Raw genomic sequence first — 22782 nt, forward strand, 5'->3', positions numbered from 1 at the left:
GATAGAAGTTAAACAGCTTGTACGTTAGATCTTCCTACAGTACAAGTATATTCTTTTCAAAGAAGATGGCACTAGTGTCATGATCCGAAAAGCTCTCAGAACTTTTTAAAGATCTTAAAAAATAATGTATCCACTTGATCTGTATTTCTAAGTTTAATTTTTTATCAATATTTAATAACTCGCATATTTTTCATTGTCCAGTAAAATGTTTCGAGGCTTTTTCGAGAGCTTTACAATTATTGTGCCAAACATAAAATAGTATCGAAAATTGGCGAGAAGCTTGCAACAACGATGACTCTAATTAATATCGATCAAGACAAATTACACGTTTAATGGATCGTTTATCACATGTTAAAGGAACAAAAATATAACTTTGATCTTTCTAAAATGTTATTTATCTTTTAAATGTGATAATTTGTCAAATTAATATGTCAACAACAAACTTTTAATGTAATTAAAATGTACTCGAAATAATAATATATATTAGTATTCAAATATGAATTCTTCATAATTTGTTTAAATGTATTTGTTTACATATAAATCCCATTTTTAACTGAACAACGCATATTCAAAATGAAGACTCACATTCGAGCTTACTCTACTTTCCCAGTAGATACAAAGGATACACTGTTAAGATAAGAATAGAACAACTTAGTCATCTTGAAATTTTGCTCGCAATGCCGAAAAGCTCTGCTCGACGTTTTTCACAACGATTTTGGACGCTGAGTCAACGGCTCTTCGCGGATCGTGCTTTAATGTGTTGAGGATTTATCGAACGTTTATCGCTTATCTCCTACGTATTTCCAAATTCTTCGTGATTGAAATCAAACTTAACGTCAATGTGATATTACTTATGTGTCCTGTATATTATAATCGTTTATAATATTTCTTCTAGTACAACTTAATCCTTAAATAATCGTATTAAAAATGCTGGTTTACGTATTTCAAAAAAATTTGATATTATGGAGCCTGTGTTTATCCAGCCACAACGACCTGAATTCTATTCAATCTGGATCGAAAAGACGCAAGATCGCAACACACATATTCGTATTCTCTAAATATCCTCAATCTGTTCCTTTCAATCCGAAGTTTCGAATACAGCTGTTTCCTCGTTAATAAAAGACCTACGAGAACTAACGTTCTGAAAGCTACCACCTGCTACACTATGTTCGATCAATCTATCTCAATGATCAATGACACGATAGTTTTACACGAGAGGTACTATTAAGAGAAATACAAGATTACGATAAATTTAAAAACATTTCACGAATCAAATTTTGACAAGTAAAAAAGAAATGATACAATTTTCAAAGAAAAGAAACAATTGATTCTCGAAACAACAAATATCCTTGATATTTTTGTGAATAATATGATGGATATAATAAAGGAAGTAGGAGAATGGGGAGGGTGAGCGGGGTCAAGTTTACATGTCGATCAGTGGTGAGAGGCCATGTTTATAAACACTAAACAGATGGTCAAGAAGTCAAGATCTTTCGATACAGTGCATGAGAGTTGCAGCCGAACAGGAGTGGAGATATTTATAGGAAATTAGGGCAGCGCGCTTTCACGAAGCTCCAGAAGCACCCGTAGATACCATTTAACCGAATTGAGAAAAATGGGAACGATATCGAATGGGAGCAGGATTTACTTGCTAGCGTATTTTCAAATGAATACGCAAACCTAGCTTTACACACAGACACACACATGTTTATATATATATCTATGTATGTATGTATGTATGTATGTACGTATGTATGTATGTACGTATGTATGTATGTATGTATGTTTGTATGTATGTATGTATGTATGTATGTATGTATGTATGTATGTATGTATGTATGTATGTATGTATGTATGTATATATGTATGTATGTATGTATGTATGTATGTATGTATGTATGTATGTATGTATATATGTATGTATACATGTATGTATATGTAATGTATGATTTACGAAAAAATTTGAAATAGCAGTTAAATAAAGGAATAGAAGAAAAAGAGAAAAGTAAAAATGTATCACTAATCTAATTATCACTAATCTAAGATTCTAATCGAAAACGCGGATACAAGGAAAATACAGAATGATTAGTAGGAAAAGAAAAAGAGAGAGAAAGAGAGAGAAGGAGGTTGATGTTTATTCTGGTCCACGGATCTGATGAGAAGACAAGAACGAAAGAGATGGTCTCTCTCATCACTGGAATTCTCCACCAGGGTGAGCCACATCGACTCTCGGGGAGGAGATGACGACAAAGTAGGGATGAGAAGTACCAAAGAGAAGGGGCCAATCTCAAATTACTCGTGGAGCTCCCGGCTAGGCCGACCAAACGTCTTTGCCCACCATCGCTCGGCGACCTTTTATAGACACTCGACGCTCTTGGCTTGAGGTGGGAGACTCGAGGAAATTGTGTGAAAATCTGTCGGAACGCCGGAGAAAGAAGATCGCGAAGATCTTCCCTTCTTTCCAAATAAAAGATGAATAAATTCTTCCCTTTCCCCTTCTTTGATCTTTATGAAATTCTACTCGATGACTTCATCATTCGATTCTCCGATATGAAAATACTAATTATGATGATTTTTTTTCTAATTTTCAGAAAAAAAAAAAATTGAGAAAACAACCATGTAAATTTTTCAAAAGACACATATAATTCGAAAATTGTAAATATACAACCAATAATGGACAAAAAAAATGATTAGTATCAAAGTATCAAAAAGAAATTTCGGTCAAAGCTCATTTGAAATTCTACGATGATTTCAAGAAATATGTGGATACAAGTAGTTGTATTTTTCGATCTAATGTAAAATTCGTTCCCGCTTGAGTCAGCGTATCTTTTTTGGTGCTGTAGCGACAGGTTACCGATTAGTTGGCAATCATTTTAATCGAACTATGTCTTTTCATTCCGCCACGTCAGAAATCTTTGTCATGAGATCATTATGCGCCAAACATTGATTTCATACACTGATTTAGTAAGAGTTATTAAAGCGAAAGTAGTAAAAGTATGTATAGAATCAGACCGTACATATCTAAATAAAAAAAAAATTATAACAATCAAAATATTACTAATGGAAACATAATCCTCATGATAATTACTCAGCGAAAGAACTATTAATTGTAATAGTCATTTAAAAAATGATAAAAAAGAAACAGCGATAATGTTCTCGATCGATCTCATTTCACTTTTCGCTACTTTCTCTCTCTCTTTCTCTCTCTATCTCTCTCTCTTAGATATAATTTCCATAAGATCACAGAGAGAGAATTCGAGTAATACACAAAGTGGGCGTCTCGATAAGATGATGATTCTTGTTCTCGTTGTGGTAAGTACACGCGACGAGGAAGACGTGTGCCGAGGACGCGAGGGTAAGGGTAAGAAGAGGGGAAGATCTATAGAGGGAGAGGATCTAGTGCGCCTGCGTTGAGCGTCGAATTTTGAGGAAGCCATGGGGCGGCCGGCGCGCCATACGAACGACGACGGGTCGCGCACTACGAGTAGGGCGCTGGTCGGCTCCGAAACGCCGAAGAGGAGAAACAACGAGAACGAGGAAGCGAACGACGATAATAAGAAAAGAGAAAGAGAGACAGACAGAATTATTAAGTAGTCCGAGTTCTCGAGGAAACGGATAAGAGGATATACGTATATATAAATATATATTTTTGAAAAAAGTGTCTCCGTCGAAGAAAAAGTTCGAGTTCGAGAATTAAATTGTGTCCATCGTAAAGGAAGAAAAGGATTACAGAAGAAATCGATGATGTCTTCGGCCGTCGCGAAAACTTCCAAATACACGTACCGTTCAACTGGCGGTGCAGGCTCTGCCGATGTCAGCATCGAATACAGCGCCGACCTGAGTGCTCTCTCCAGACTCGAGGTATGTTGATCCCCATCCTATCACCTGTGAAAACATTCTATTAGATATTATTAGAACATTATCGTGCTATAACTTGGCGTGAACTAGAAAAATATAAAATGGAAACTAAAAAATATATGTCAATGCAAGAGAGATAGAAATGATCGACAGACGCGAGTGTCTTCGCCGAACAAGCAAAGTGAGGAGTGATCTGAATGGAATGGCAGTGACGCGCACAAGTTCAGTGACCATAAGGACCATCTTAGTGCCAATCGAAAGTGTACAACCCAAACTATCTCTCCTCGTCCAAGTATTCAAACGCTAGCCTATAAAAATAGTTGTACGTCTTGCATTCTCCGGCGCGATCAATGACCGATGCGATCGATCGATCGATCGATCAATCGATCCAAATAATCGATCCTGAAATTATCAAAAGCGAACACGTCCTCATTCTTCCTGATGGCCATTGTCAGAATACGGAGTTTTCTTTAAAGTATCAAAAAACCTAATAAAATAACTTAAACTTCGTGTACTTTTGGATATTTTCGTCTAACAATTCTCTTTCGTTACATAAACCATCGATTTCGAACGATTACAAAGCGAAAGAAGATCTCGACCCTCATTACAGGCCTTCGTTCTTTCTCATTTCAGGACAAGATTCGCCTACTGCAGGATGATTTGGAGTCCGAGAGAGAGCTGCGTCAGAGGGTAAGTCCTGGCAAAGGAAAGAGAAAGATAGAAAAAAAAAGAAAGAAAAAAAGAATTTCTTTTTGGCGATCTCTGTGTAAAATCTATGATTCCGATACCGCGATCAAAGAGAAATTATTTTTGAATTTCTCACATCGAGAAGCGATCGTTTCGTGACCCTAGAAGCAAGAAACAGAGAGAGAAAGATCAGAGAAAAATGTAAGACCGCGGTCCATCGGTCCGAAGGCCGGAGTGGGGAGCGACAGGATGTCGAAATGTCCAGCTCTACAGTCCAATCTATTTTTGGGGATGCGCGGCTCTCGAAGCGTTCCGACATTCCTTCGAAGTATGTTGCCGACGCGGATCAGCCGCTTTGTGCGAAGAATAACTTTCGTTGGTTAGCGCGATCTTAAAAATAACGATCATGGATAATAATACGATTTCAAAAATGTCGACTTTTTGAAGGAGGATCTGAAAATAATTCTTTTTAATTTTTTCTTTTTTGTTTCTTCTTTATAATAAAAAAGATTTTGAAATGATTGATATAATAAAACAAACAAAATAATTCCCGGAAGAAATAATTTCGAAAGAACGTTAATAATTTCGATTTTTTGTAAGGCATCTTTAAGGCATGTCGACTTAATTATTGACTCGTACTACTGTGAAACTTTTCGATATCTCAAATATATGATTCCTTGCGTTCATTTCAAAGACAAAACCAAAACCATTTTTCACTAATCGATTATTATACAAATAGGAAGCAAATTTATCGAAATTCCTTTCTTTTTCTTTTTTTTCTTTTTCAGTTATTATTTTTTTTTTGTCTTCTATACCCATGCATATCTTGAAGAATAGATTTCTTGAACAAGATTGGAAGAAAAAATATATCACGTGACTCTCCAGCCGCGATAAATGTCTCGTTTGTAATATGAATAAAGTTCCCAATATAGAGTGACTCCATCCGAAATTAGATCGTTCTATTCGCGGTGAGTAGAAACCTGACGTCAAGCTTGCATCGGAGTAATCAAACTATGCAAAGTAACTATCAGCTTGGTTTCCTTTTTTATGAAAATTTTTTTCAATTCGATGTATCGATTTATACGATCTACAATTCTATTGGAAATAACGAGAGATCGTTATTACATTAATAATTGAATTATCAACGTAAGAATGACGTTAAATGAAATTTTGTGAAAAACAATGATATCTTTTTTCTTAAATATCATTCATTTTCTTTAACACAGATCGAACGCGAGCGCGCCGATTTGAGCGTGCAAGTCATCCAGCTATCCGAACGTCTCGAAGAAGCAGAAGGTGGCGCCGAATCTCAGGTAAGTCATTTATCCTCGTGTCCTTCGATATCATCTCGTGGAAGAGAATCTATTTGTCACTTACCATTCTCATCATAGTTCGAGATCAACAAGAAGAGGGACACGGAACTAGCCAAGTTACGTAAACTCTTGGAAGATGTTCATCTCGAGAGCGAGGAGACTGCTCATCTCTTGCGAAAGAAACATCAAGAAGTCGTTGTTGACTTCCAGGATCAAATTGATCAGCTTTCAAAAGCTCGTGCCAGGTTGGTGAAGTTCTTATTAAGATAGGTAAAAAATATGAAAATATGAAAATATGAAAAACCGAAAAAAACAGAGAGAGAGAGAGAGAGGAGAGAGAGAGAGAGGAGAGAGAGAGAGAGAGAGAGAGAGAGAGAGTATCATGATTTCTCTTTCTACTACTGAATCAGGATCTTCCCGATCTATTTATAGCTTATCTCCGCGCGGACGAAAGTACGTAGATGTATGTATACGTTTGAAAATTTGCACGGATTATGCTTGCGATATTGGCCCTAGTCCAAGCAGCAGAGTTACTCGCACCTGAAATACACGAAGACTCACTACCTCGGCAATTCTAAACATAGTTACCTTGCCTCGTAATACTCGAGGCGTCCGAGTCGACCCTTCTCTCGTCGTTAGCTTTCTAACGTCTTAGAGCTAACTAACGATGAGTATGATGACAACGATGATGATGATGATGATGATGATGATGATGATGATGATGATGATGATGATGATGATGATGATGATGATGATGATGATGATCATGATGATGATCATGATAAGATCAAACATGGGCACTTACGAAAAAGCCGGCATTATTATGCTTGAGCAGACGAGTTCATTGACAAAATTCAATAGGAAATATGGCGCGATTATGGTAGCACGTGAAGAAAGAGAAAGGTACCAACTGATAGCAGGCAAAGGGAAGCAGGAGATCGTGTCATTCCACCTGTTAGTGAAGTCGAGAAGCGAAAAAGAAACGTTAACACGATGGATCTTGTTAAAATAGCGCCACTTCGTTTCTCTCTCTCTCTCTCTCTCTCTCTCTTTATCTATCTATCTATCTTTCTCTCTCAACACTCTTACTCTTTCCCTTTTGCTCTCGCGTATACACATACGGCTTATGACTATTTTTACCCGTACGACTCGCGCGGCAATACTCAAGCCCACGTTGCCGCGCCATATTAGTACACGCGACTAGCTCGAATCCCCACTATACTCGGAATCGAGAAAACGACACCTTATACCCTCTATCGCATGCTTTACAAGAAGAAACGAGATAATATTTTCAAAATCTCCATTCACACAAGCCATTTTTGAAATACGAAGAATGACAACTGTCAGAAAAAGATACATGATGGACGTTTAGCGCCATGGCGCTCACCCTGTCTTCCATTTCACGTTCGGCCCATTGACCTTCGAAAGCTCGAAAACCCCCAACCACTACTCTCTCTACCATTTTACTCTTCGATCATGTCGTATTTTCGTTACGATATTACTCTTTCTCTCTCTCTCTCTCTCTCTCTCTCTCTCTCTCTCTCTCTTTCTCCCTCTCCCTCTCCCTCTCTTATCGTACTCTGTTGCGACTTTATACTATTTTATAGTTAATACTATAAATATTTCTTCTTCAAAGGATGCTATTCTTTATCCTTATATCAAAAGTAATTGATTATGTGTATTTTTTGAAATTCATTTATCAAGAAAATTTTGACTATTACTATGCTCGTTTGAAAATACATTACTTTCATCGTTCTCTTCATTTTTTTTTGTTAATTTATATGAAGCGATATTGGTATACAATGGATTAATTTATTACTTATATATTACAGGGCTGACAAGGAAAAATCGAAATTCCAACAGGAAGTATACGAATTACTCGCCCAGTTGGATAATGTCACGAAAGAGAAATTAATGTCCATCAAGACAGTGGAAAAACTCGAAGTTCATATATCGGAGTTGAACGTGAAAATCGAGGAACTGAATCGTACAATCGTTGACATTACTAGTCATAAGACTCGCCTGTCACAAGAAAACATCGAATTAACGAAGGAAGTGCAAGATCTCAAAGTAAGATAGTATTAAAGATAGGAAGAAAAATGAAATCACTGATTCAAAAGAAAAAAAAATTCTTATTAAAATTGTCAATCAATTTTATTTTTAGGTAAACATCGAAAACGTGACTTATCTGAAGACTCAAATCGTTGGACAACTCGAGGATGCTCGTCGCCGTCTCGAAGATGAGGAACGTCGTCGATCGTTGGTCGAGGCATCTTTGCATCAGGTCTATTATCAATTATTAATACAATATTAAAACTATTAGATACTTACAATATTATGAAATAAAAAATTTCGAAATTTTCACGGCAGGTCGAAGTGGAATTGGAATCCGTTCGGGTTCAATTGGAAGAAGAATCTGAAGCACGATTGGATATCGAACGTCAATTGGTCAAGTCCAATGGTGAAGTCTCTGTATGGAGATCAAAATATGAGACTGAAGCTAATGCTCGCGCGGAAGAGGTGTGATATTTAGTATTATCGAATATATCAATTAAAACAATCAATAATTTTTCTCAATAATTTTTCTCAATAATTTCTTTTTAATCATCGAATCTATTCATTGTTTTTAGGTTGAGGAATTACGTCGCAAGTATGCTGCTCGTATACAAGAACAAGAAGAACAAATTGAAACTCTTCTCGTGAAGATCAACAATCTCGAGAAACAAAAATCTCGTCTTCAGTCGGAAGTAGAAGTTCTTATCATCGATCTCGAAAAAGTAAAAATCATTTTCTTTTTAATCTACACTTGATTTTTATCAATTCAATTTCGACATATATAATCTTTAATATTTTATTTCAGGCCAATGGAACTGCCCGAGAATTGCAAAAACGCGTCGAACATTTAGAAAAGATACAAATCGAATTGAAATCTCGTCTCGATGAGACTGTGGCTATGTACGAGCAAAGTCAACGTGATCTTCGTAACAAACAACAGGAATTGCAACGTACAAATGTTGAACTCGACAAGACCCGCGAGATCAAAGATCAATTGGCTCGTGAGAATAAGAAATTGGGTGGTAAGTTGATAATTAAGAAAAACAATAACAATAACAACAGAGAAGACTTTTATACATTTTAAAATTTACATTCAATGAATTCATTCATAGATGATCTCAGCGATGCCAAAAATCAACTAGCTGACATGAACCGTAGATTGCACGAATTGGAATTGGAACTTCGTCGTTTGGAAAATGAACGTGAAGAACTTGCTGCTGCTTACAAAGAAGCCGAAGCAGTTAGTAATTTAAATCTCATCTATTATTAAGTTTTCTATCGACTCTTTTATCACCAATTTCCTCTTGTACCTTAAATCTTAATAAACGATCTGTAAATCGGATTTTAATGCAAGAAGCTCGATTCTAGGGTCGCAAGATCGAAGAACAACGTTCGCAGAGACTATCAGCCGAGTTGAGCCAACTCCGTCACGAGTATGAGCGTCGTATTGCTGAGAAGGACGAGGAGATTGAAATTATTCGGTAAGTATTTGCCATGAAAGATCTTTTTTCCTAATACTTTGAATGCTATAGGACTCATCGATGATACTCAAGTTTACAAACTTTATTTAAATTGCTTATAAGGAATTCTTTTGTCTTATGTTTAAAAGATTAAAACTATACTTCTTAATAAGAGTAAAGTCTAATGTGAAAATTATATACAGAGTATTCGTCCATATATGTCTGAGCAAATATCTTGCGACTAGTTGAAGTTACATAAAAGTTAAATAAGAGAAATTTATACGACTCTGAGTCAGCTACAAAGTTTACGTAAAAATTTTTTATTTAGCGTGATCTTTTCGAGTTATAAAAGTCAACATAATTTCTTTAAATGGATACCTATCATTTTTTTGCATATTTATGTAATAGCAATGATTTGCAATCAAAATCATATCTAGTAAAAAATTACTATTATGCATCTTAACGATTGTTTAACAAATTCATACCTTACTAATTCATACTTCATGTTATACTTATATTCATGTAATTCACACTTAATGTTATACAAATACATTATGAACAAATCAAACGTGTCGTGTATTTTGACGAATTGAAGATCAGTGATTTCGTTCGATGTCACCGACTTCAAAATATAATGCAATTCTGACGATTGTTTTTCAACTTGTGACATGAAAAACCAATTACTTTAACATTTAAAATATGCTGATTATCTTGTAAATGAAACACAGTAGATATATTTTATTAAATATGATTATAACTGCAAACGAATACTACTATATAAATATACAAAAAAATTAAAGAAATCCATTAAAAAAAAAACTATATTGATCTTCATAATTCGAAAAGGTCAAGGATAAACACAAAATTTTGATAAGAATTTCGCAAGTGACTCAGAGCCATGCAAATTTCATTTATTAATCTTTCTTGAAACTTCAACTAGTCGTGAAATATTTGCTCAGATATTAATGGATGGACATTTTTTATAGACATGAATTTTTTTATATCTTTCATGTAAAAAAAATTATGAATATTATTAAATGAGTATATTGATTTCTAAAAAATTAGCTTGATAATTAATATATTAACCTATTTGTCTTGAAAAAGCTTTTTTCAGCATGAAAAAATATTAGCTTTCATATATCTAATTGATAACTTTATAAAGCATGATTTTAAATAATAATTAAATTATTTAAGAAATAACAAAATATATTCAATAATTTACACGTGAGTGAAACCAATCGGTATCTATCACCTTTTTATTTACTGTAAATCATATATATAGACGAATGTATCTGTTGATTCAATAAATGATCATGCGAATCAAGCTCGCTACTATGCGAAATACGCCCAAAGAAATTTTCATTAACTCGTAGTACGCATGCATAGACAATTAGTAATCAAATCAAACATATTTGAAATCGTTAACAACGTATATATCTTTAATTGTACATAACATAGTGTTATTTATAAAATACGTTCAAATTGATGATCGATTTATCCGACTACTATATCGACCCAATTACTATTTATACTCGATCTATTTCTATGTAACTATGTTCAAAGTGTCGGCGACCGCGAAAATCGAACCGCCATTAAATGATCGATCACTTAGCTCCCACAATCAATATATTAGAATACGATGGCACTTAATAATGAAAATATCTTTGAATTCTAATGATAAAATTAAATGATTTTATTTTAACTAATGAAAATAAAATGTATAAAATTGGAAAGATCATCTATAGAAGATGAAATATATAAATATTAATGATTAATTGAATTAAAATAGAAAAGTAAGATATAATAATCAATAATTTATTAATAAAAAGAATTATCGACTTTCGGCAAGAACAAGAACAATAAAATAATAAGAAACTAATGAGAAAGTAATAAATGACAATATCATTCGACGTCTACGCTCACTCTATTAATAAAACTAGTCGCGATCCGATCGTTATTAAAAGGTGATGATCGCTTGTTCTCAATGTGGCAATCACAAAGGAAAACTTTGCAAAAGATGCCGTCATAGCTTCGGCCTAATTATCATTAGATTGCTCACCGTAAATGTTCGGCCGTATCAGTCATACTTTCGGATCGTATTAAAAAGGATCTCGAGCCTGAGGAAACTCAGAACGAAATTGTTAGTGTTAGGTGTTTGTAAGATAGAAATAAAAGCCGAATAGACAAAATGGTGGGTTACATGCCACCTAGCCAAGTGCCACTTGAGTCAAAATGGCGGCACTGGCCAACATACGTCTATGATAAGAATTATGGATACGGTATGAATTATTATCAACCAATATTGGATTATATTGATCGAAAGGAAGAGAAACGGGAAAGATCAAGATCGGCATTAGGCCGATTAGAAGGAAATGGAAATGGAAACGAATTTCCAGACCTACCTTGGTCAGATGGCAGAATTTTATGGGAGGATAAAGAATTACAAACCTATGATAAGAATGATTTGATAAAACGAGCGTTCGATGCCGAGGATCAAGCGAAGGGTCATCTATCTCGTTTTAAGGTATGAAAATGAAAGAATTAAAAATAGAAACAATTTTTCTTCATTTCAGATAAAATAGAAAGGATCGAACAATTAATAAGAAAATAATATGGAACTAGCGCGTTCAGGAAATACGTTTTCCCCGCTAGAGAAAACACAGATTGAGCGAGCCACTTGACCTTTTCGCTTTCTAAATTTGGTACAGCGGAAATGATCGTCTTGAGCGAGCGAATAGCTAAGATCAAAAACGAAAACGAAGGCGAATGTCTAGCGCATCTTTCTCTTTCTCTTTCTCATTTCTCTCTTTTCCTTTCAACCAATAAATTTTTCAACGATTCTTTAATGCTTTGTCTTCACCTCTCCGGTAACAAGAATGACTATCGGTAAAAATATTGCGGAAGCACGTCAAACGTTTTGTTGGCAGTCTATTATTTGGAACGTTTCTCTTCATCTTCGTCTCTCGATGAGCCGTTTGCCAAGTCACTCGAGTGATGAAAAGAAATCCATCTCGCGTCACCCAGACTACTAAGTCAGATCGGGCGAAGTCAGTCGTGCTACGGTTGTCGAGCAAGAAAGAGAGAAAGAGAGAGAGAGAAAGGGAAAGAGAAATTCGAGAGTTTCAGTCTCTGCATTTCTAAGTTTAGAGAGAGAGAGAGAGAAAGGGAGAAAGAAAAAAGAAATTAACTTTGGTTAATCTTCTACGAATATAGTTAAACTTTGCTATCTTAAGCGAGAAATTTCAAGAAATAAAATCGCTTTACGATTAACGAGACTTCCTTTTCACATTCGAAGATAGCCAAACGGACAGACTTTAGCCTGGAAAAGACTGTACACGCTAGTAGAGTGACACAGGACATCCTTAACCGAGTTTCTCCGTTTTGGATAAGCGAATATCCAAAAAAGAAAATACCGAGAGACGTGCAACTGAAAGCCTTAGCTGCCATCGAAATGCAAGCTCTAAAGGATATCCAGATGTTGAAAGAAGTCCAAGAAAATTTAGATCACGGCAGAAGTCTTCGTGGGAAATCTGCAAAAGCTATAGAAATTCAACTTAGGACCGAGGCTCTGAAAAATCTTAGCAAAAGTCAAGAACTCGCTGATATTCGAAAGTATCAAACAGAAACGAGCCATGCTTTTTGGGAGGGAAGAGATTACAACAAACTAATGGAGGAAAGGGCCAAATTGATCCTCGACGAGGCTAGACTGACGGAACCTCTTGATATTCTCAGTAAGGAGCTACGCGGATACGAGAAGAGATCGAGCAATTATTTTCTGGACAAGAGGTATCGAGATATTCGAAAGCGGCCCCGACAAGAATTTGCCTATCGCGAACGTGGCCCCATGTTGGATTATAAATATTATAATCGTTTTTGGTACACAAACCGCTAAACGACAGCACCTATGTGTTAAAAATACTCGAATGTTCAGACAAGGGTAAACTAAATAAACTATGAAAATTCGATATAGTCTCGATCGATTAATCTATCGCTGCTTTAAATCTTTTGTCAAGTTCCTTCCGTTCATTTTAACAATTTCTCTGTCCTAGTTTCCTATGAAATAAATTTAATCCTTAAAATTATCAGCTTTTTTGCTTTATGCTTTACAAACTCATTTCCCAAAGTCAATGTTATTCGATATATTATCATGATCTGTTACGTTAACTTAGCAAGCAGACCAGCATTGAGATCGAGCAATTGAATGCCCGTGTCGTCGAAGCGGAAACGAAGCTGAAGACCGAAGTACAGCGTGTAAAGAAGAAGCTCCAGATTCAGATCACCGAACTGGAACTTTCTCTCGACGTTGCCAATAAGAACAACATCGATTTGCAAAAGACCATAAAGAAGCAATCTCTTACCCTTACCGTGCGTATTTCAATTTGTTTAAATCTTATCTTCAACGAACAAAACTTTTGCTAATTATCTATTTATTATACTTCAGGAACTCCAAGCCCACTACGATGAAGTTCAACGTCAACTACAGGTAACCTTGGATCAGTTGGGCATCAGCCAGAGACGTCTCCAATCATTGACGGCCGAGCTCGAGGAAGTTCGCGGCAATTACGAATCCGTGAGTGATCATTCGATCAAGCTTTAACAAAATATAAAATCTTATCAATTGATAACATAATATTTGTAATTGTCAAGGCCCTCCGCGCAAAGAGAACAGTCGAGCAGCAATACGAAGAGTCGGTTAGCCGTATCAACGAATTGACAACTATCAATGTGAACATAGCTTCGTCTAAGGCTAAGCTCGAGCAAGAATTAACAACCTTGGCTGGTGATTATGAGGAAGTTACCAAGGAATTGCGGGTCAGCGACGAAAGATATCAACGTGTACAGAACGAGTTGAAACATACCGTGGAGATTCTGCACGAGGAACAAGAACGTATCGTTAAGATTGAGGCAATCAAAAAATCGCTTGAGATCGAAGTTAAAAATTTGTCGGTGAGATTGGAGGAAGTCGAGGCCAACGCGATTGTTGGCGGCAAACGTATAATCAGCAAGCTCGAGGCCAGGGTAAAAAACGAATATATTTTCATGACCTTATTTTCACAATTAAATAAACCAATGTAATTAAATTCGTTAATCAAACAAAAATTTATAGATTCGTGACTTGGAACTCGAATTGGACGAGGAAAAACGCAGACATTCGGAGACTGTGAAGATTTTACGCAAAAAAGAACGAAACATCAAGGAGGTAATGATCCAAGTGGAGGAAGATTCGAAGAACATTGCTTTGCTACAAGAATCGTTAGACAAGGCGAATCAAAAAGTCAGCATCTATAAGAGACAACTCCAAGAGCAAGAGGGTATGTCCCAGCAAAGTGTGACCAGGGTCCGCCGATTCCAAAGAGAACTCGAAGCAGCCGAAGACCGTGCCGATACCGCTGAAAGCAATTTGACTTTGATTCGTGCCAAACACCGCAGCTTCGTCACCACCTCGACCGTACCCGGTTCCCAGGTCTACCTTGTCCAGGAGACGAGGCAGGAGCTGTAATAACTTCGTCACAGAGATCATCGCCACCCCAATTATCATTTCGAACGCCACGTCGTCCTCCTTCTAAACGTATGTATCACATGACCTATATAATTTTATACTATTATCGATTATTGATTGATTATAGTTATACTATTATTTATACTGCTCCCATATCTAACAGTAAAAAAACAGCAAGGCTAAAGTTAATATCGCTAATAGTATAATGAAAAAAATTTTCTTTAAACATTAAAGAAAAAATAAAACAAGTGAAGTTGCTCTCCTAAATTATATTATTCGTGCATTCAAGGTTTCATTAATTTTATCATATAGAAAACTTTTTAAAAAATTTAAGAATGCGAATCCTTCTTTAGAGTCATCATTCTAATCCTACGACAATAAAATAGTAACAACAACGGCAACAGCAACAACAACAGCAACAGCAGCAGCAGCAGCAGCAGGACGAACGATCCAAAGGCGGGAGGACCGAAAGAGTTTCCAACGGGTCGCACGATGTACTACACACATCTTCTCTGAGGGAATTAAACTATTAAAAAGCCTCTATATTCATAAGTACATCGCTATTAATTATAAACGAACGACCCGTCGTAAATTCGACATACACACACACACACACATATATATAATATATATATTTATAATATATATTTAATCCAATAAAATTTCCGCTTCCTCTCGTGAACGAAAAAAATAATAAAAGAAATACGGGACACTTTGATTAGGCCAAAGCAAAAGAGAACGAAAGCAAATAATAAAATAAAAAATAACGACAAATAGATTTTAATCGAAATAAGAACAGCTTACTGCAGATGCATGAGTAAAAATATTAACTTTGTAAAGAAAATTTGAGGCAAAATAAATGGCATTCATTATTACTATTCTTATCCTATCAATGATGTGGCTATTATTAATCGCGTAATTAAGATAAAAATTAAGAGAGAGTAAGGCAAGACACCGTCATGTCTCGCTATTCGCGATTATCGCACATGTATTTAAATGGATAACATTAATTCTATGCTATTATTACACATATAGGTATTATTGTCCGTACACACAAATCTCGCTATACGACATACACAATAACCTGTGTCAACATTAATTTAATAAATAAATTCAAAGTCGTAAGTACGAAAGCTTGTTGAATCATCTCTTTTTTTCCTCCTAGAATGACATCCTTTGTTACGATGTTAGAATATATTATTCAGAGATTAGATCAATCAATTTATTCATTTGTTAAAAATAAATTTCTTTTATTCGAGCCAATTAGATATTTTCCATACATAATGATCTCAATGACGCCTTATTTTATTTTATTTAATAGCATCTATCGAGATATTCAATATTCACGAAATCCATAGAAACCCTCAAATTTGTAGATTAAATTTCTAAAGTGACATCCTGTAGTGTGCTTGATATCTTATCCGCTCTAAAAGAAAAAAGCTGTAAAGTGGATTAATAGTGGAAAAAGTCCTGGCAGTAAAAGCACACGTTTTAAAATTAACTTACTGAAATTGTATAACTGAAATAAACTTAAATGCATTCTATCCATTTTGCACAATTTATTGTCTAAAAACTAATTGGGAAGAGAGATAATTTGTGCCTCAAGATATGCGCGATGCCAATATTGTTATTTTATACAAAGAAAAAGTCTACCGTAGTAACTGTAATTGTTATCTAGCATTATTAGCAAGTTGTTTGGTCGAATAGTTTTGACAAACTTCAAAAACTTATCGACTACGTGTACCCTGAGATTTTGTATGATTTCCGAACCTAATGTTCCACAATGGATATAATTTTTACTCGAAAGCTCCAGAGCCTAATGCACAAATTGGCCTATGCATATACTCTTTTCTCTATGTCTATCAATGCGATTGACAATAGCGATTGGCATAAGGATGTGTAGAAATTAAGCTATAATATTAGATGACACAACTGTGATAATTTTGGAAGTGCTCAGTAAGTTTTGTTATCTAGATTCGACTATATTGAACGATCTCTCACTTGATATAGAAATTAATAATCATTGTTACGTCGTGAAAGCACAACTACGTTTCTACTTTCGCAACTACAGCATTTTCAGATACACGTTTCGCGCCGGACCAGCGATGATAGTCGATTTGCACGAAGAATTTACCCTGCAATGAATAAGGGCGATGACACTAGGCTATGATACCGTTCAAGGTCATCAGCAAAATACCGCTCGCCGTATTCCCGCAAATTAATGGAAGAACGCGCGTTCTTTTAAAGGATCCCATGAAACTCGCGAGGTAGATGCGCAATAATAAATATTGCGCGAATTGAATATCACTGTATATTTGTTGAAATAAGATACAATTGTTAGTGTGTTTTATGTAATGACGTGCAATTAGTTGTACTGGCTATTTCTGAAGAAGTGATAGACAGTAATGTTTAATAAGACTCGAGAGTCTAGATGTCGTGAGTCTGAACGATGTAACTTGACTGACTTGTTGGCGTCTTTAAAATTATCCGCGAAAACTGTAATGAAATTAGGAAAGAGAATAAAAAGGGGATAGTTGAAGTATGATCTAAGCATGGAAAGGGAAGGAATAGATACTCATTGGTCGGAAATGGGTCAGGATAGTTCATTGAAATGTTTAAACATTCCATGTGTGCCGCTTTGTTCTAGTGATCGTGTAGACTATAGAGTGTCAAATGGATATTTCAAGGCTAGACGCCAGACAACCCTTGGCTCGTCGCGCCTAGGCGTCTACTTTCACTATTTATTTGTTCCTCGTCTCGACACATTATTGAAAACTAGGTACTTGACTAAAAATACCTAAGCTCGGACAAAGATGGCAATGTGTTTTTTATCTATGCATTTTCTTAACGAGTATCCAACAAATTCCCAAGAGCAGATATTTCTAATAGTGATATATGACCCTTAGGAGAAAGTACTGTGAACAATTGAGGGACACATGTGTGCGTCAACAATCGTATTGATAAGACATACGGCAAGTACATGTCGAGAAGCTCAGTATAAGAATATAAAACAACAAACATTTTACTAATAAATTATATCAGACATATGGTTTGAGCATACTTTTGTATGGAACTAAAACCTGGATATCATATGAGAAACAAAAACATCGATTCAACATTTTCCACATGTGTTGTCCTCATAACATCTTGGGCATACCATAGAAAGACAGAGTCATGAAAAATCGAATACTCGAAATTGCACATCTAGCCTAGCCTTACCATTCTGCTTAAGTAGAAACGTTTGCGGAGATTGCAACATGTATATTGTATACAATACATTTATTTATTTGGATAGGTTCTTCTAGGCAAAATTACCAACGCAACGTTTTAAAGATTGCACTAAATGCGATATGGCTGTATTTAATATCCTAAGTAGCCAGTGGAAATAGCTTGCTAAAGACCATATCGCGTGGAGAAAACTCATGGCAAATAGTGAAATCACTCACTTGCTTCGAAACGTTGGCATATGATAACACTACCGCTTGCTCAACATATAAAAAACATAATTTAACTTTGTTGCTACCGCATAGGGTTTTACAGGCGTCAATCTATGTATCTACGAGCATAAAACACTGCGTAAATCATCCGTTATAGATGAAAAGGCTATTGATGAATAAAAAACAACGTCACTCGTAAATCCAACCATCCATTACGAAAATTACAAGGGTTCATTCTATCGATACGCAATTTTCATTGAATAATAACATTTACATCATTATTTACAGGATTATTATACATTAGAAAGAAATAAAGAAGAAGGAAATAAAAACTTTTAACAAAGTGGTAATAATAATAATATGATTAGATGAAAATTAAAAAGATAGATACGTGCTTAAAATTAATTACACTATTTTAGAGACGTAATATATTATAAATACAAGAGAATCGGAAAATTCGCTCGATATTTTTGTGTTCCCTTTCATTCGTAACGTTCTGCTCATAACTGCATAAAATATTTTTGCAAAAAAGAAAATTAAAAAAAAAAAAAAAAAAAAAAAAAAGATAAAATTAAATAGAATAATAAAAGATTACATTTGAATTATTGTTAAGTAAATTGGTTGTACGAAATATTTATATACCTTTCACCAGGATCCTTATGATATAAATTAATACATATTTTCGAGAATAATTAATATTATGCATATTAAAAGAAGAATAGGCCAAAGATCGCGTTCTTGATTAATGAAACTAAAAAATCAAATTCTTCATTTAAGATATCTCTTATCAATTATCGTCTTACGATTCCTTATAAACTTGTACTCTTTTCGCATTATTACAATATTCCAATTAATAATGCGGAGAATAATAATTATTAACACTTTCACGGCACATTTTCGCGAATCACCGGATCTCTCGCGTAAATCGCAACCATTTTTCGCATAGTCCTTTATAAGTATAATTATAATATATTTATTGAGAGGGAAGCATTGAAGCCATCATTTAAATTTGATCATGTAATTTTTATGTAAACAATAAATATCGCCTTTCTAAAATATGTTATCGATTCATAATTATAGACAAAAAAAGCTGTGATTACTAGGCACCCGATTAAGCACTGATACATAAACGATGCCAATATGATATCCAGCAACCATCAGTGTCCAAAAAAAAAAAAAAAGAAAAGAAAAAAACAAGAAAAGGTACGATGAAGCTTTTAGCTAAAGGAAGAAGGAACAAACCAAGCTGTGTTATTTATATCGATTATCATTATTTATCGCTAACTTTGTTGTCTTCGTAACCTCAGTAATATTTTCCAAATCGTGGACATCTTCTAAGATTTCTTTAATCAACTTGAAAATTTCAAACCAGTCACTCACATTTCGTTCGTTAAAATCTTTCCTATTCGAAGTTCTCTTTCTTAATTATTAAAAGAAGATTGTACTCCATGATTTGGAAAGCTTCAGACACAGTCTATTATTTACAATCGTAGTTATAAAAAGAGCTCACTTTATACTCTTGGAATCACTTTTCGTATCCTTTATTTGTTTGTTTGTTTACTTTTTCGTTTCGCTATTTGTATACCGGCATATATAGTTTGAAGACCCTACCGATCTATTTTCGCTGAAAAAAAACAATGCGACATAGAAATTTGTTTCGCGTGAGTATGCGTGTCCTAACTGTATCTAACGATTGCTTCGCAATACTCCGTTAATCAAATGGAAAAGTGTTAAAATAAGTTAGACGCTATATATATATACATATATATATATATATATATATATATATATATATATATATGTATATGTATATATACTATATCATCGTAAAGGTACATACATATATCTTCCTCCCTCTAACGATATCGATACTGAGATAAATGCAGCCGCAATGATGCAACGTTTTTCTTCGTTTTATTGTTACTCTCCATTTGTACAAGTTTCGACTTAAACCATTAATATGGAAAGAAAGAACGACAGAGGATAAAATCTTATTTGGCAGTTTAGCATCGTCGAATATTTTAGTAAAATTGGTTCGACGCTTCGGAAACACATTATCTTTCAATTGGGAAAATAATCTTTTCTTATTCTCGGCAAAAAAGATTGTTTCGAACGATACTGGCAATGTTTAGACGTTTCATCAATGTGAATTCTTCTGACTTCCTGTATAACTCACACTTGCAAACCTTAAAAAGATTGACCTAGCTATATGTATAATGTGTGTAAATGTATCGTCCCTATGAATATGTATCTATATGTGTGTGTATATGTGTATTTATTATAAAGGAGGTGGCGAGGATGTAATTACGAAGATGATGCAGCTAATATTATCATTACTGGTTTTCTGCTTTAGTTAACATTCGGTTGGGTATTGGCACAGAGTTGTACTAGCAGTATGGAAATATCTGCGGAAATTTCGCGTCGATGAAAGGCCCACGTTCGTTTATCGAAACGGCTAATGAATTTACTTAACCACGCGAATCGTGTTTAAAGATTCACCGACGCGTACGGCTCTTCCTCTCGTTTACGCATTTTATAAATTAACCTACTTCGTAATAGGAATGTACATAAAAGGTGAGCAAAAAGATTTTTACTTCGGACCATTTGTTCTTTACGATTTACATGCGAGGATGATATAAGTATAATTATAATCAAAGCTATTGAGAGACATTTGTTATTTTCAAATTGACTGCTCATTCATTAGGTCCCTAAGATTCGGTAAAATAGTAAATAATGGTCATCGAGTGACCAACCAGCTTAAATCTAGACAGTCTTGGGACATGTGATTCGTTATGCCATTAATAGAATAAAATCGTACGGTATGGCAGGATATAATCCATAGTTTCAATTCTGATTAGAAAGAAAAAATATTTGTCACAATGTGAGAAGAAATGAAATTTATGATACTGTCAATCGTATCATTTTTGTAAAGGATCATCTACATCATTTGCTATGTTTATTAAAAAGAGTTCGCATAAACCCTGTGAGATATGTATCCAGCCCGTACTATTATTTGAATATTTTTCAGTCTTTTATTTCTATCGCAATCTGCGGCAGTTGGATTAAACGAATCCGTTCTTACATCGTTACAAAAGCCAATGAACAAATGTATGTTCGCTTCTTTGCCGAGATTAGAGAAACAAAAATGATTTCTTTCTTTCTTTCATCATTCTACCTTGTATCTTGAATAATTATATTGTTATAAAGAAATACGAAAAAAATTCTTTTCTTTCGTCCAAACGTAGGCACTAATATTTCCAACTTATACATATTATACGTGAATTCCGAAGTATCTTTCCACCAATCGGTGGTTTTAGAAAACGGAAGAGAAAGTGAGTACGGCAACCGAGCGCGGCGTTATCGGTAAAAAACAATATAAAAATACGATTATGTGTTTTAAAAGGACTCTTGCCTTTTCTACGTAATAATATTTAATTGTAACGTCGCAGACTTTTATGTTGATTATTGGATGACGAAGATTATTTGACCCTCCCTCCCTCCCTCCCTCCCTCCCTCCCTCCCTCCCTCTCTCTCTCTCTCTCTCTCTCTCTCTCTCTCTCTCTCTCTCTCTCTCTCTCTCTCTCTCTCTCTCTCTCTCTCTCTCTCTCTCTCATCTATGTATCTCTATCTCTATCTCTATCTCTATCTCTATCTCGCCTTCTTTCTTTCGTCTTCGACGAGTTTTCTTATCACGCGAGCATTACTACGTACAAAATCATTGCCTTATTTTCAATCGTTCTCGCATAATTTCTCCAATACAAAATTATCGTCGCCAGCTTCATTAATGAATACCTAACCTCTAATAAACATAAACCCATTATTATATCCAAAGAATGAAATAATAAACGACGAGGACTTTCAAATCATTAGAAAATTCACTTTTTTTTATTTAATCCATTTAAATATTTCATTTTATTTCAATCATTTGAAAGTTGTTGTTTATTGTTTCATTTCAAACAACTTATTTGCAATGAAACAAAAGTCAAATAAGTTTAATTTTTTCCTTATTAAAAAGGACTATAGTCACTCAACGTTGAACATTCGCTGTTTACTAAAGATAATTATAGATACTCAACAAAATTCTGCATGAATTAGCATATTTTGATATATATTCTTTTATAAATGTTAATTTGATTTAACAATATATAAGAAATCAATAATTTGCATAATACGACAAAGTATCAGATGTTATACTTTATGAACAACAACTCCGCTGTAATGAAAATGTTAATGTTCATTAGAGGACAAGATACTAATAAAGCTAACGAGAAACATATACTTCCATTCGATCTCACACTATGCTAAATTTATAAATTCCCGTTCGTAATGATTGCTTTTTGTCATACAATATACACAACATGTCGCACAAATACCGAACAATGCTCGTTCTCATGTTGATCGTCGTTCTCAACGCGAAAGAGAAAGAAACGAAGAAAAAGAAGAAGAAGAGGGGAAGAAGAAAAAAGAAAGTA

General features: G+C 34.8%; 1 protein-coding gene across 2 annotated transcripts; it reads left to right on the plus strand.

The window, feature by feature from the left end:
• Positions 1 to 3442: 3442 nt before the first annotated feature.
• On the plus strand, positions 3443 to 16006 carry LOC124952895 (paramyosin, long form). Of its 2 annotated transcripts, none has more exons than XM_047503488.1 (16): positions 3443 to 3861; positions 4492 to 4548; positions 5772 to 5858; positions 5937 to 6103; positions 7691 to 7928; positions 8023 to 8142; positions 8229 to 8378; positions 8489 to 8635; positions 8719 to 8935; positions 9026 to 9153; positions 9282 to 9394; positions 13543 to 13738; positions 13815 to 13943; positions 14021 to 14392; positions 14481 to 14942; positions 15227 to 16006. In XM_047503488.1, exons 1-15 carry the CDS (start codon positions 3742 to 3744, stop codon positions 14871 to 14873), a joined length of 2634 nt encoding a protein of 877 aa, XP_047359444.1. In that variant the 5' UTR covers positions 3443 to 3741; the 3' UTR covers positions 14874 to 14942; positions 15227 to 16006. The 2 variants fall into 2 exon arrangements, with proteins under 2 accessions (XP_047359444.1, XP_047359452.1); XM_047503496.1 differs by having other exon boundaries at positions 15260 to 16006.
• Positions 16007 to 22782: the final 6776 nt, after the last annotated feature.

The sequence above is a fragment of the Vespa velutina genome, chromosome 1 (assembly GCF_912470025.1).
Source record: "Vespa velutina chromosome 1, iVesVel2.1, whole genome shotgun sequence".
Classification (NCBI taxonomy): Eukaryota; Metazoa; Arthropoda; class Insecta; order Hymenoptera; family Vespidae; genus Vespa; species Vespa velutina.

Coding starts and splice junctions, on each gene's coding strand:
- LOC124952895 (XM_047503488.1), top strand. CDS start 3,742: ATGATGTCTTCGGCCGTCGCGAAAACTTCCAAATACACGTACCGTTCA. Junction 5,859..5,936: donor AAGGTGGCGCCGAATCTCAG/GTAAGTCATTTA, acceptor TTCTCATCATAG/TTCGAGATCAACAAGAAGAG. Junction 14,393..14,480: donor TCAGCAAGCTCGAGGCCAGG/GTAAAAAACGAA, acceptor AAAAATTTATAG/ATTCGTGACTTGGAACTCGA.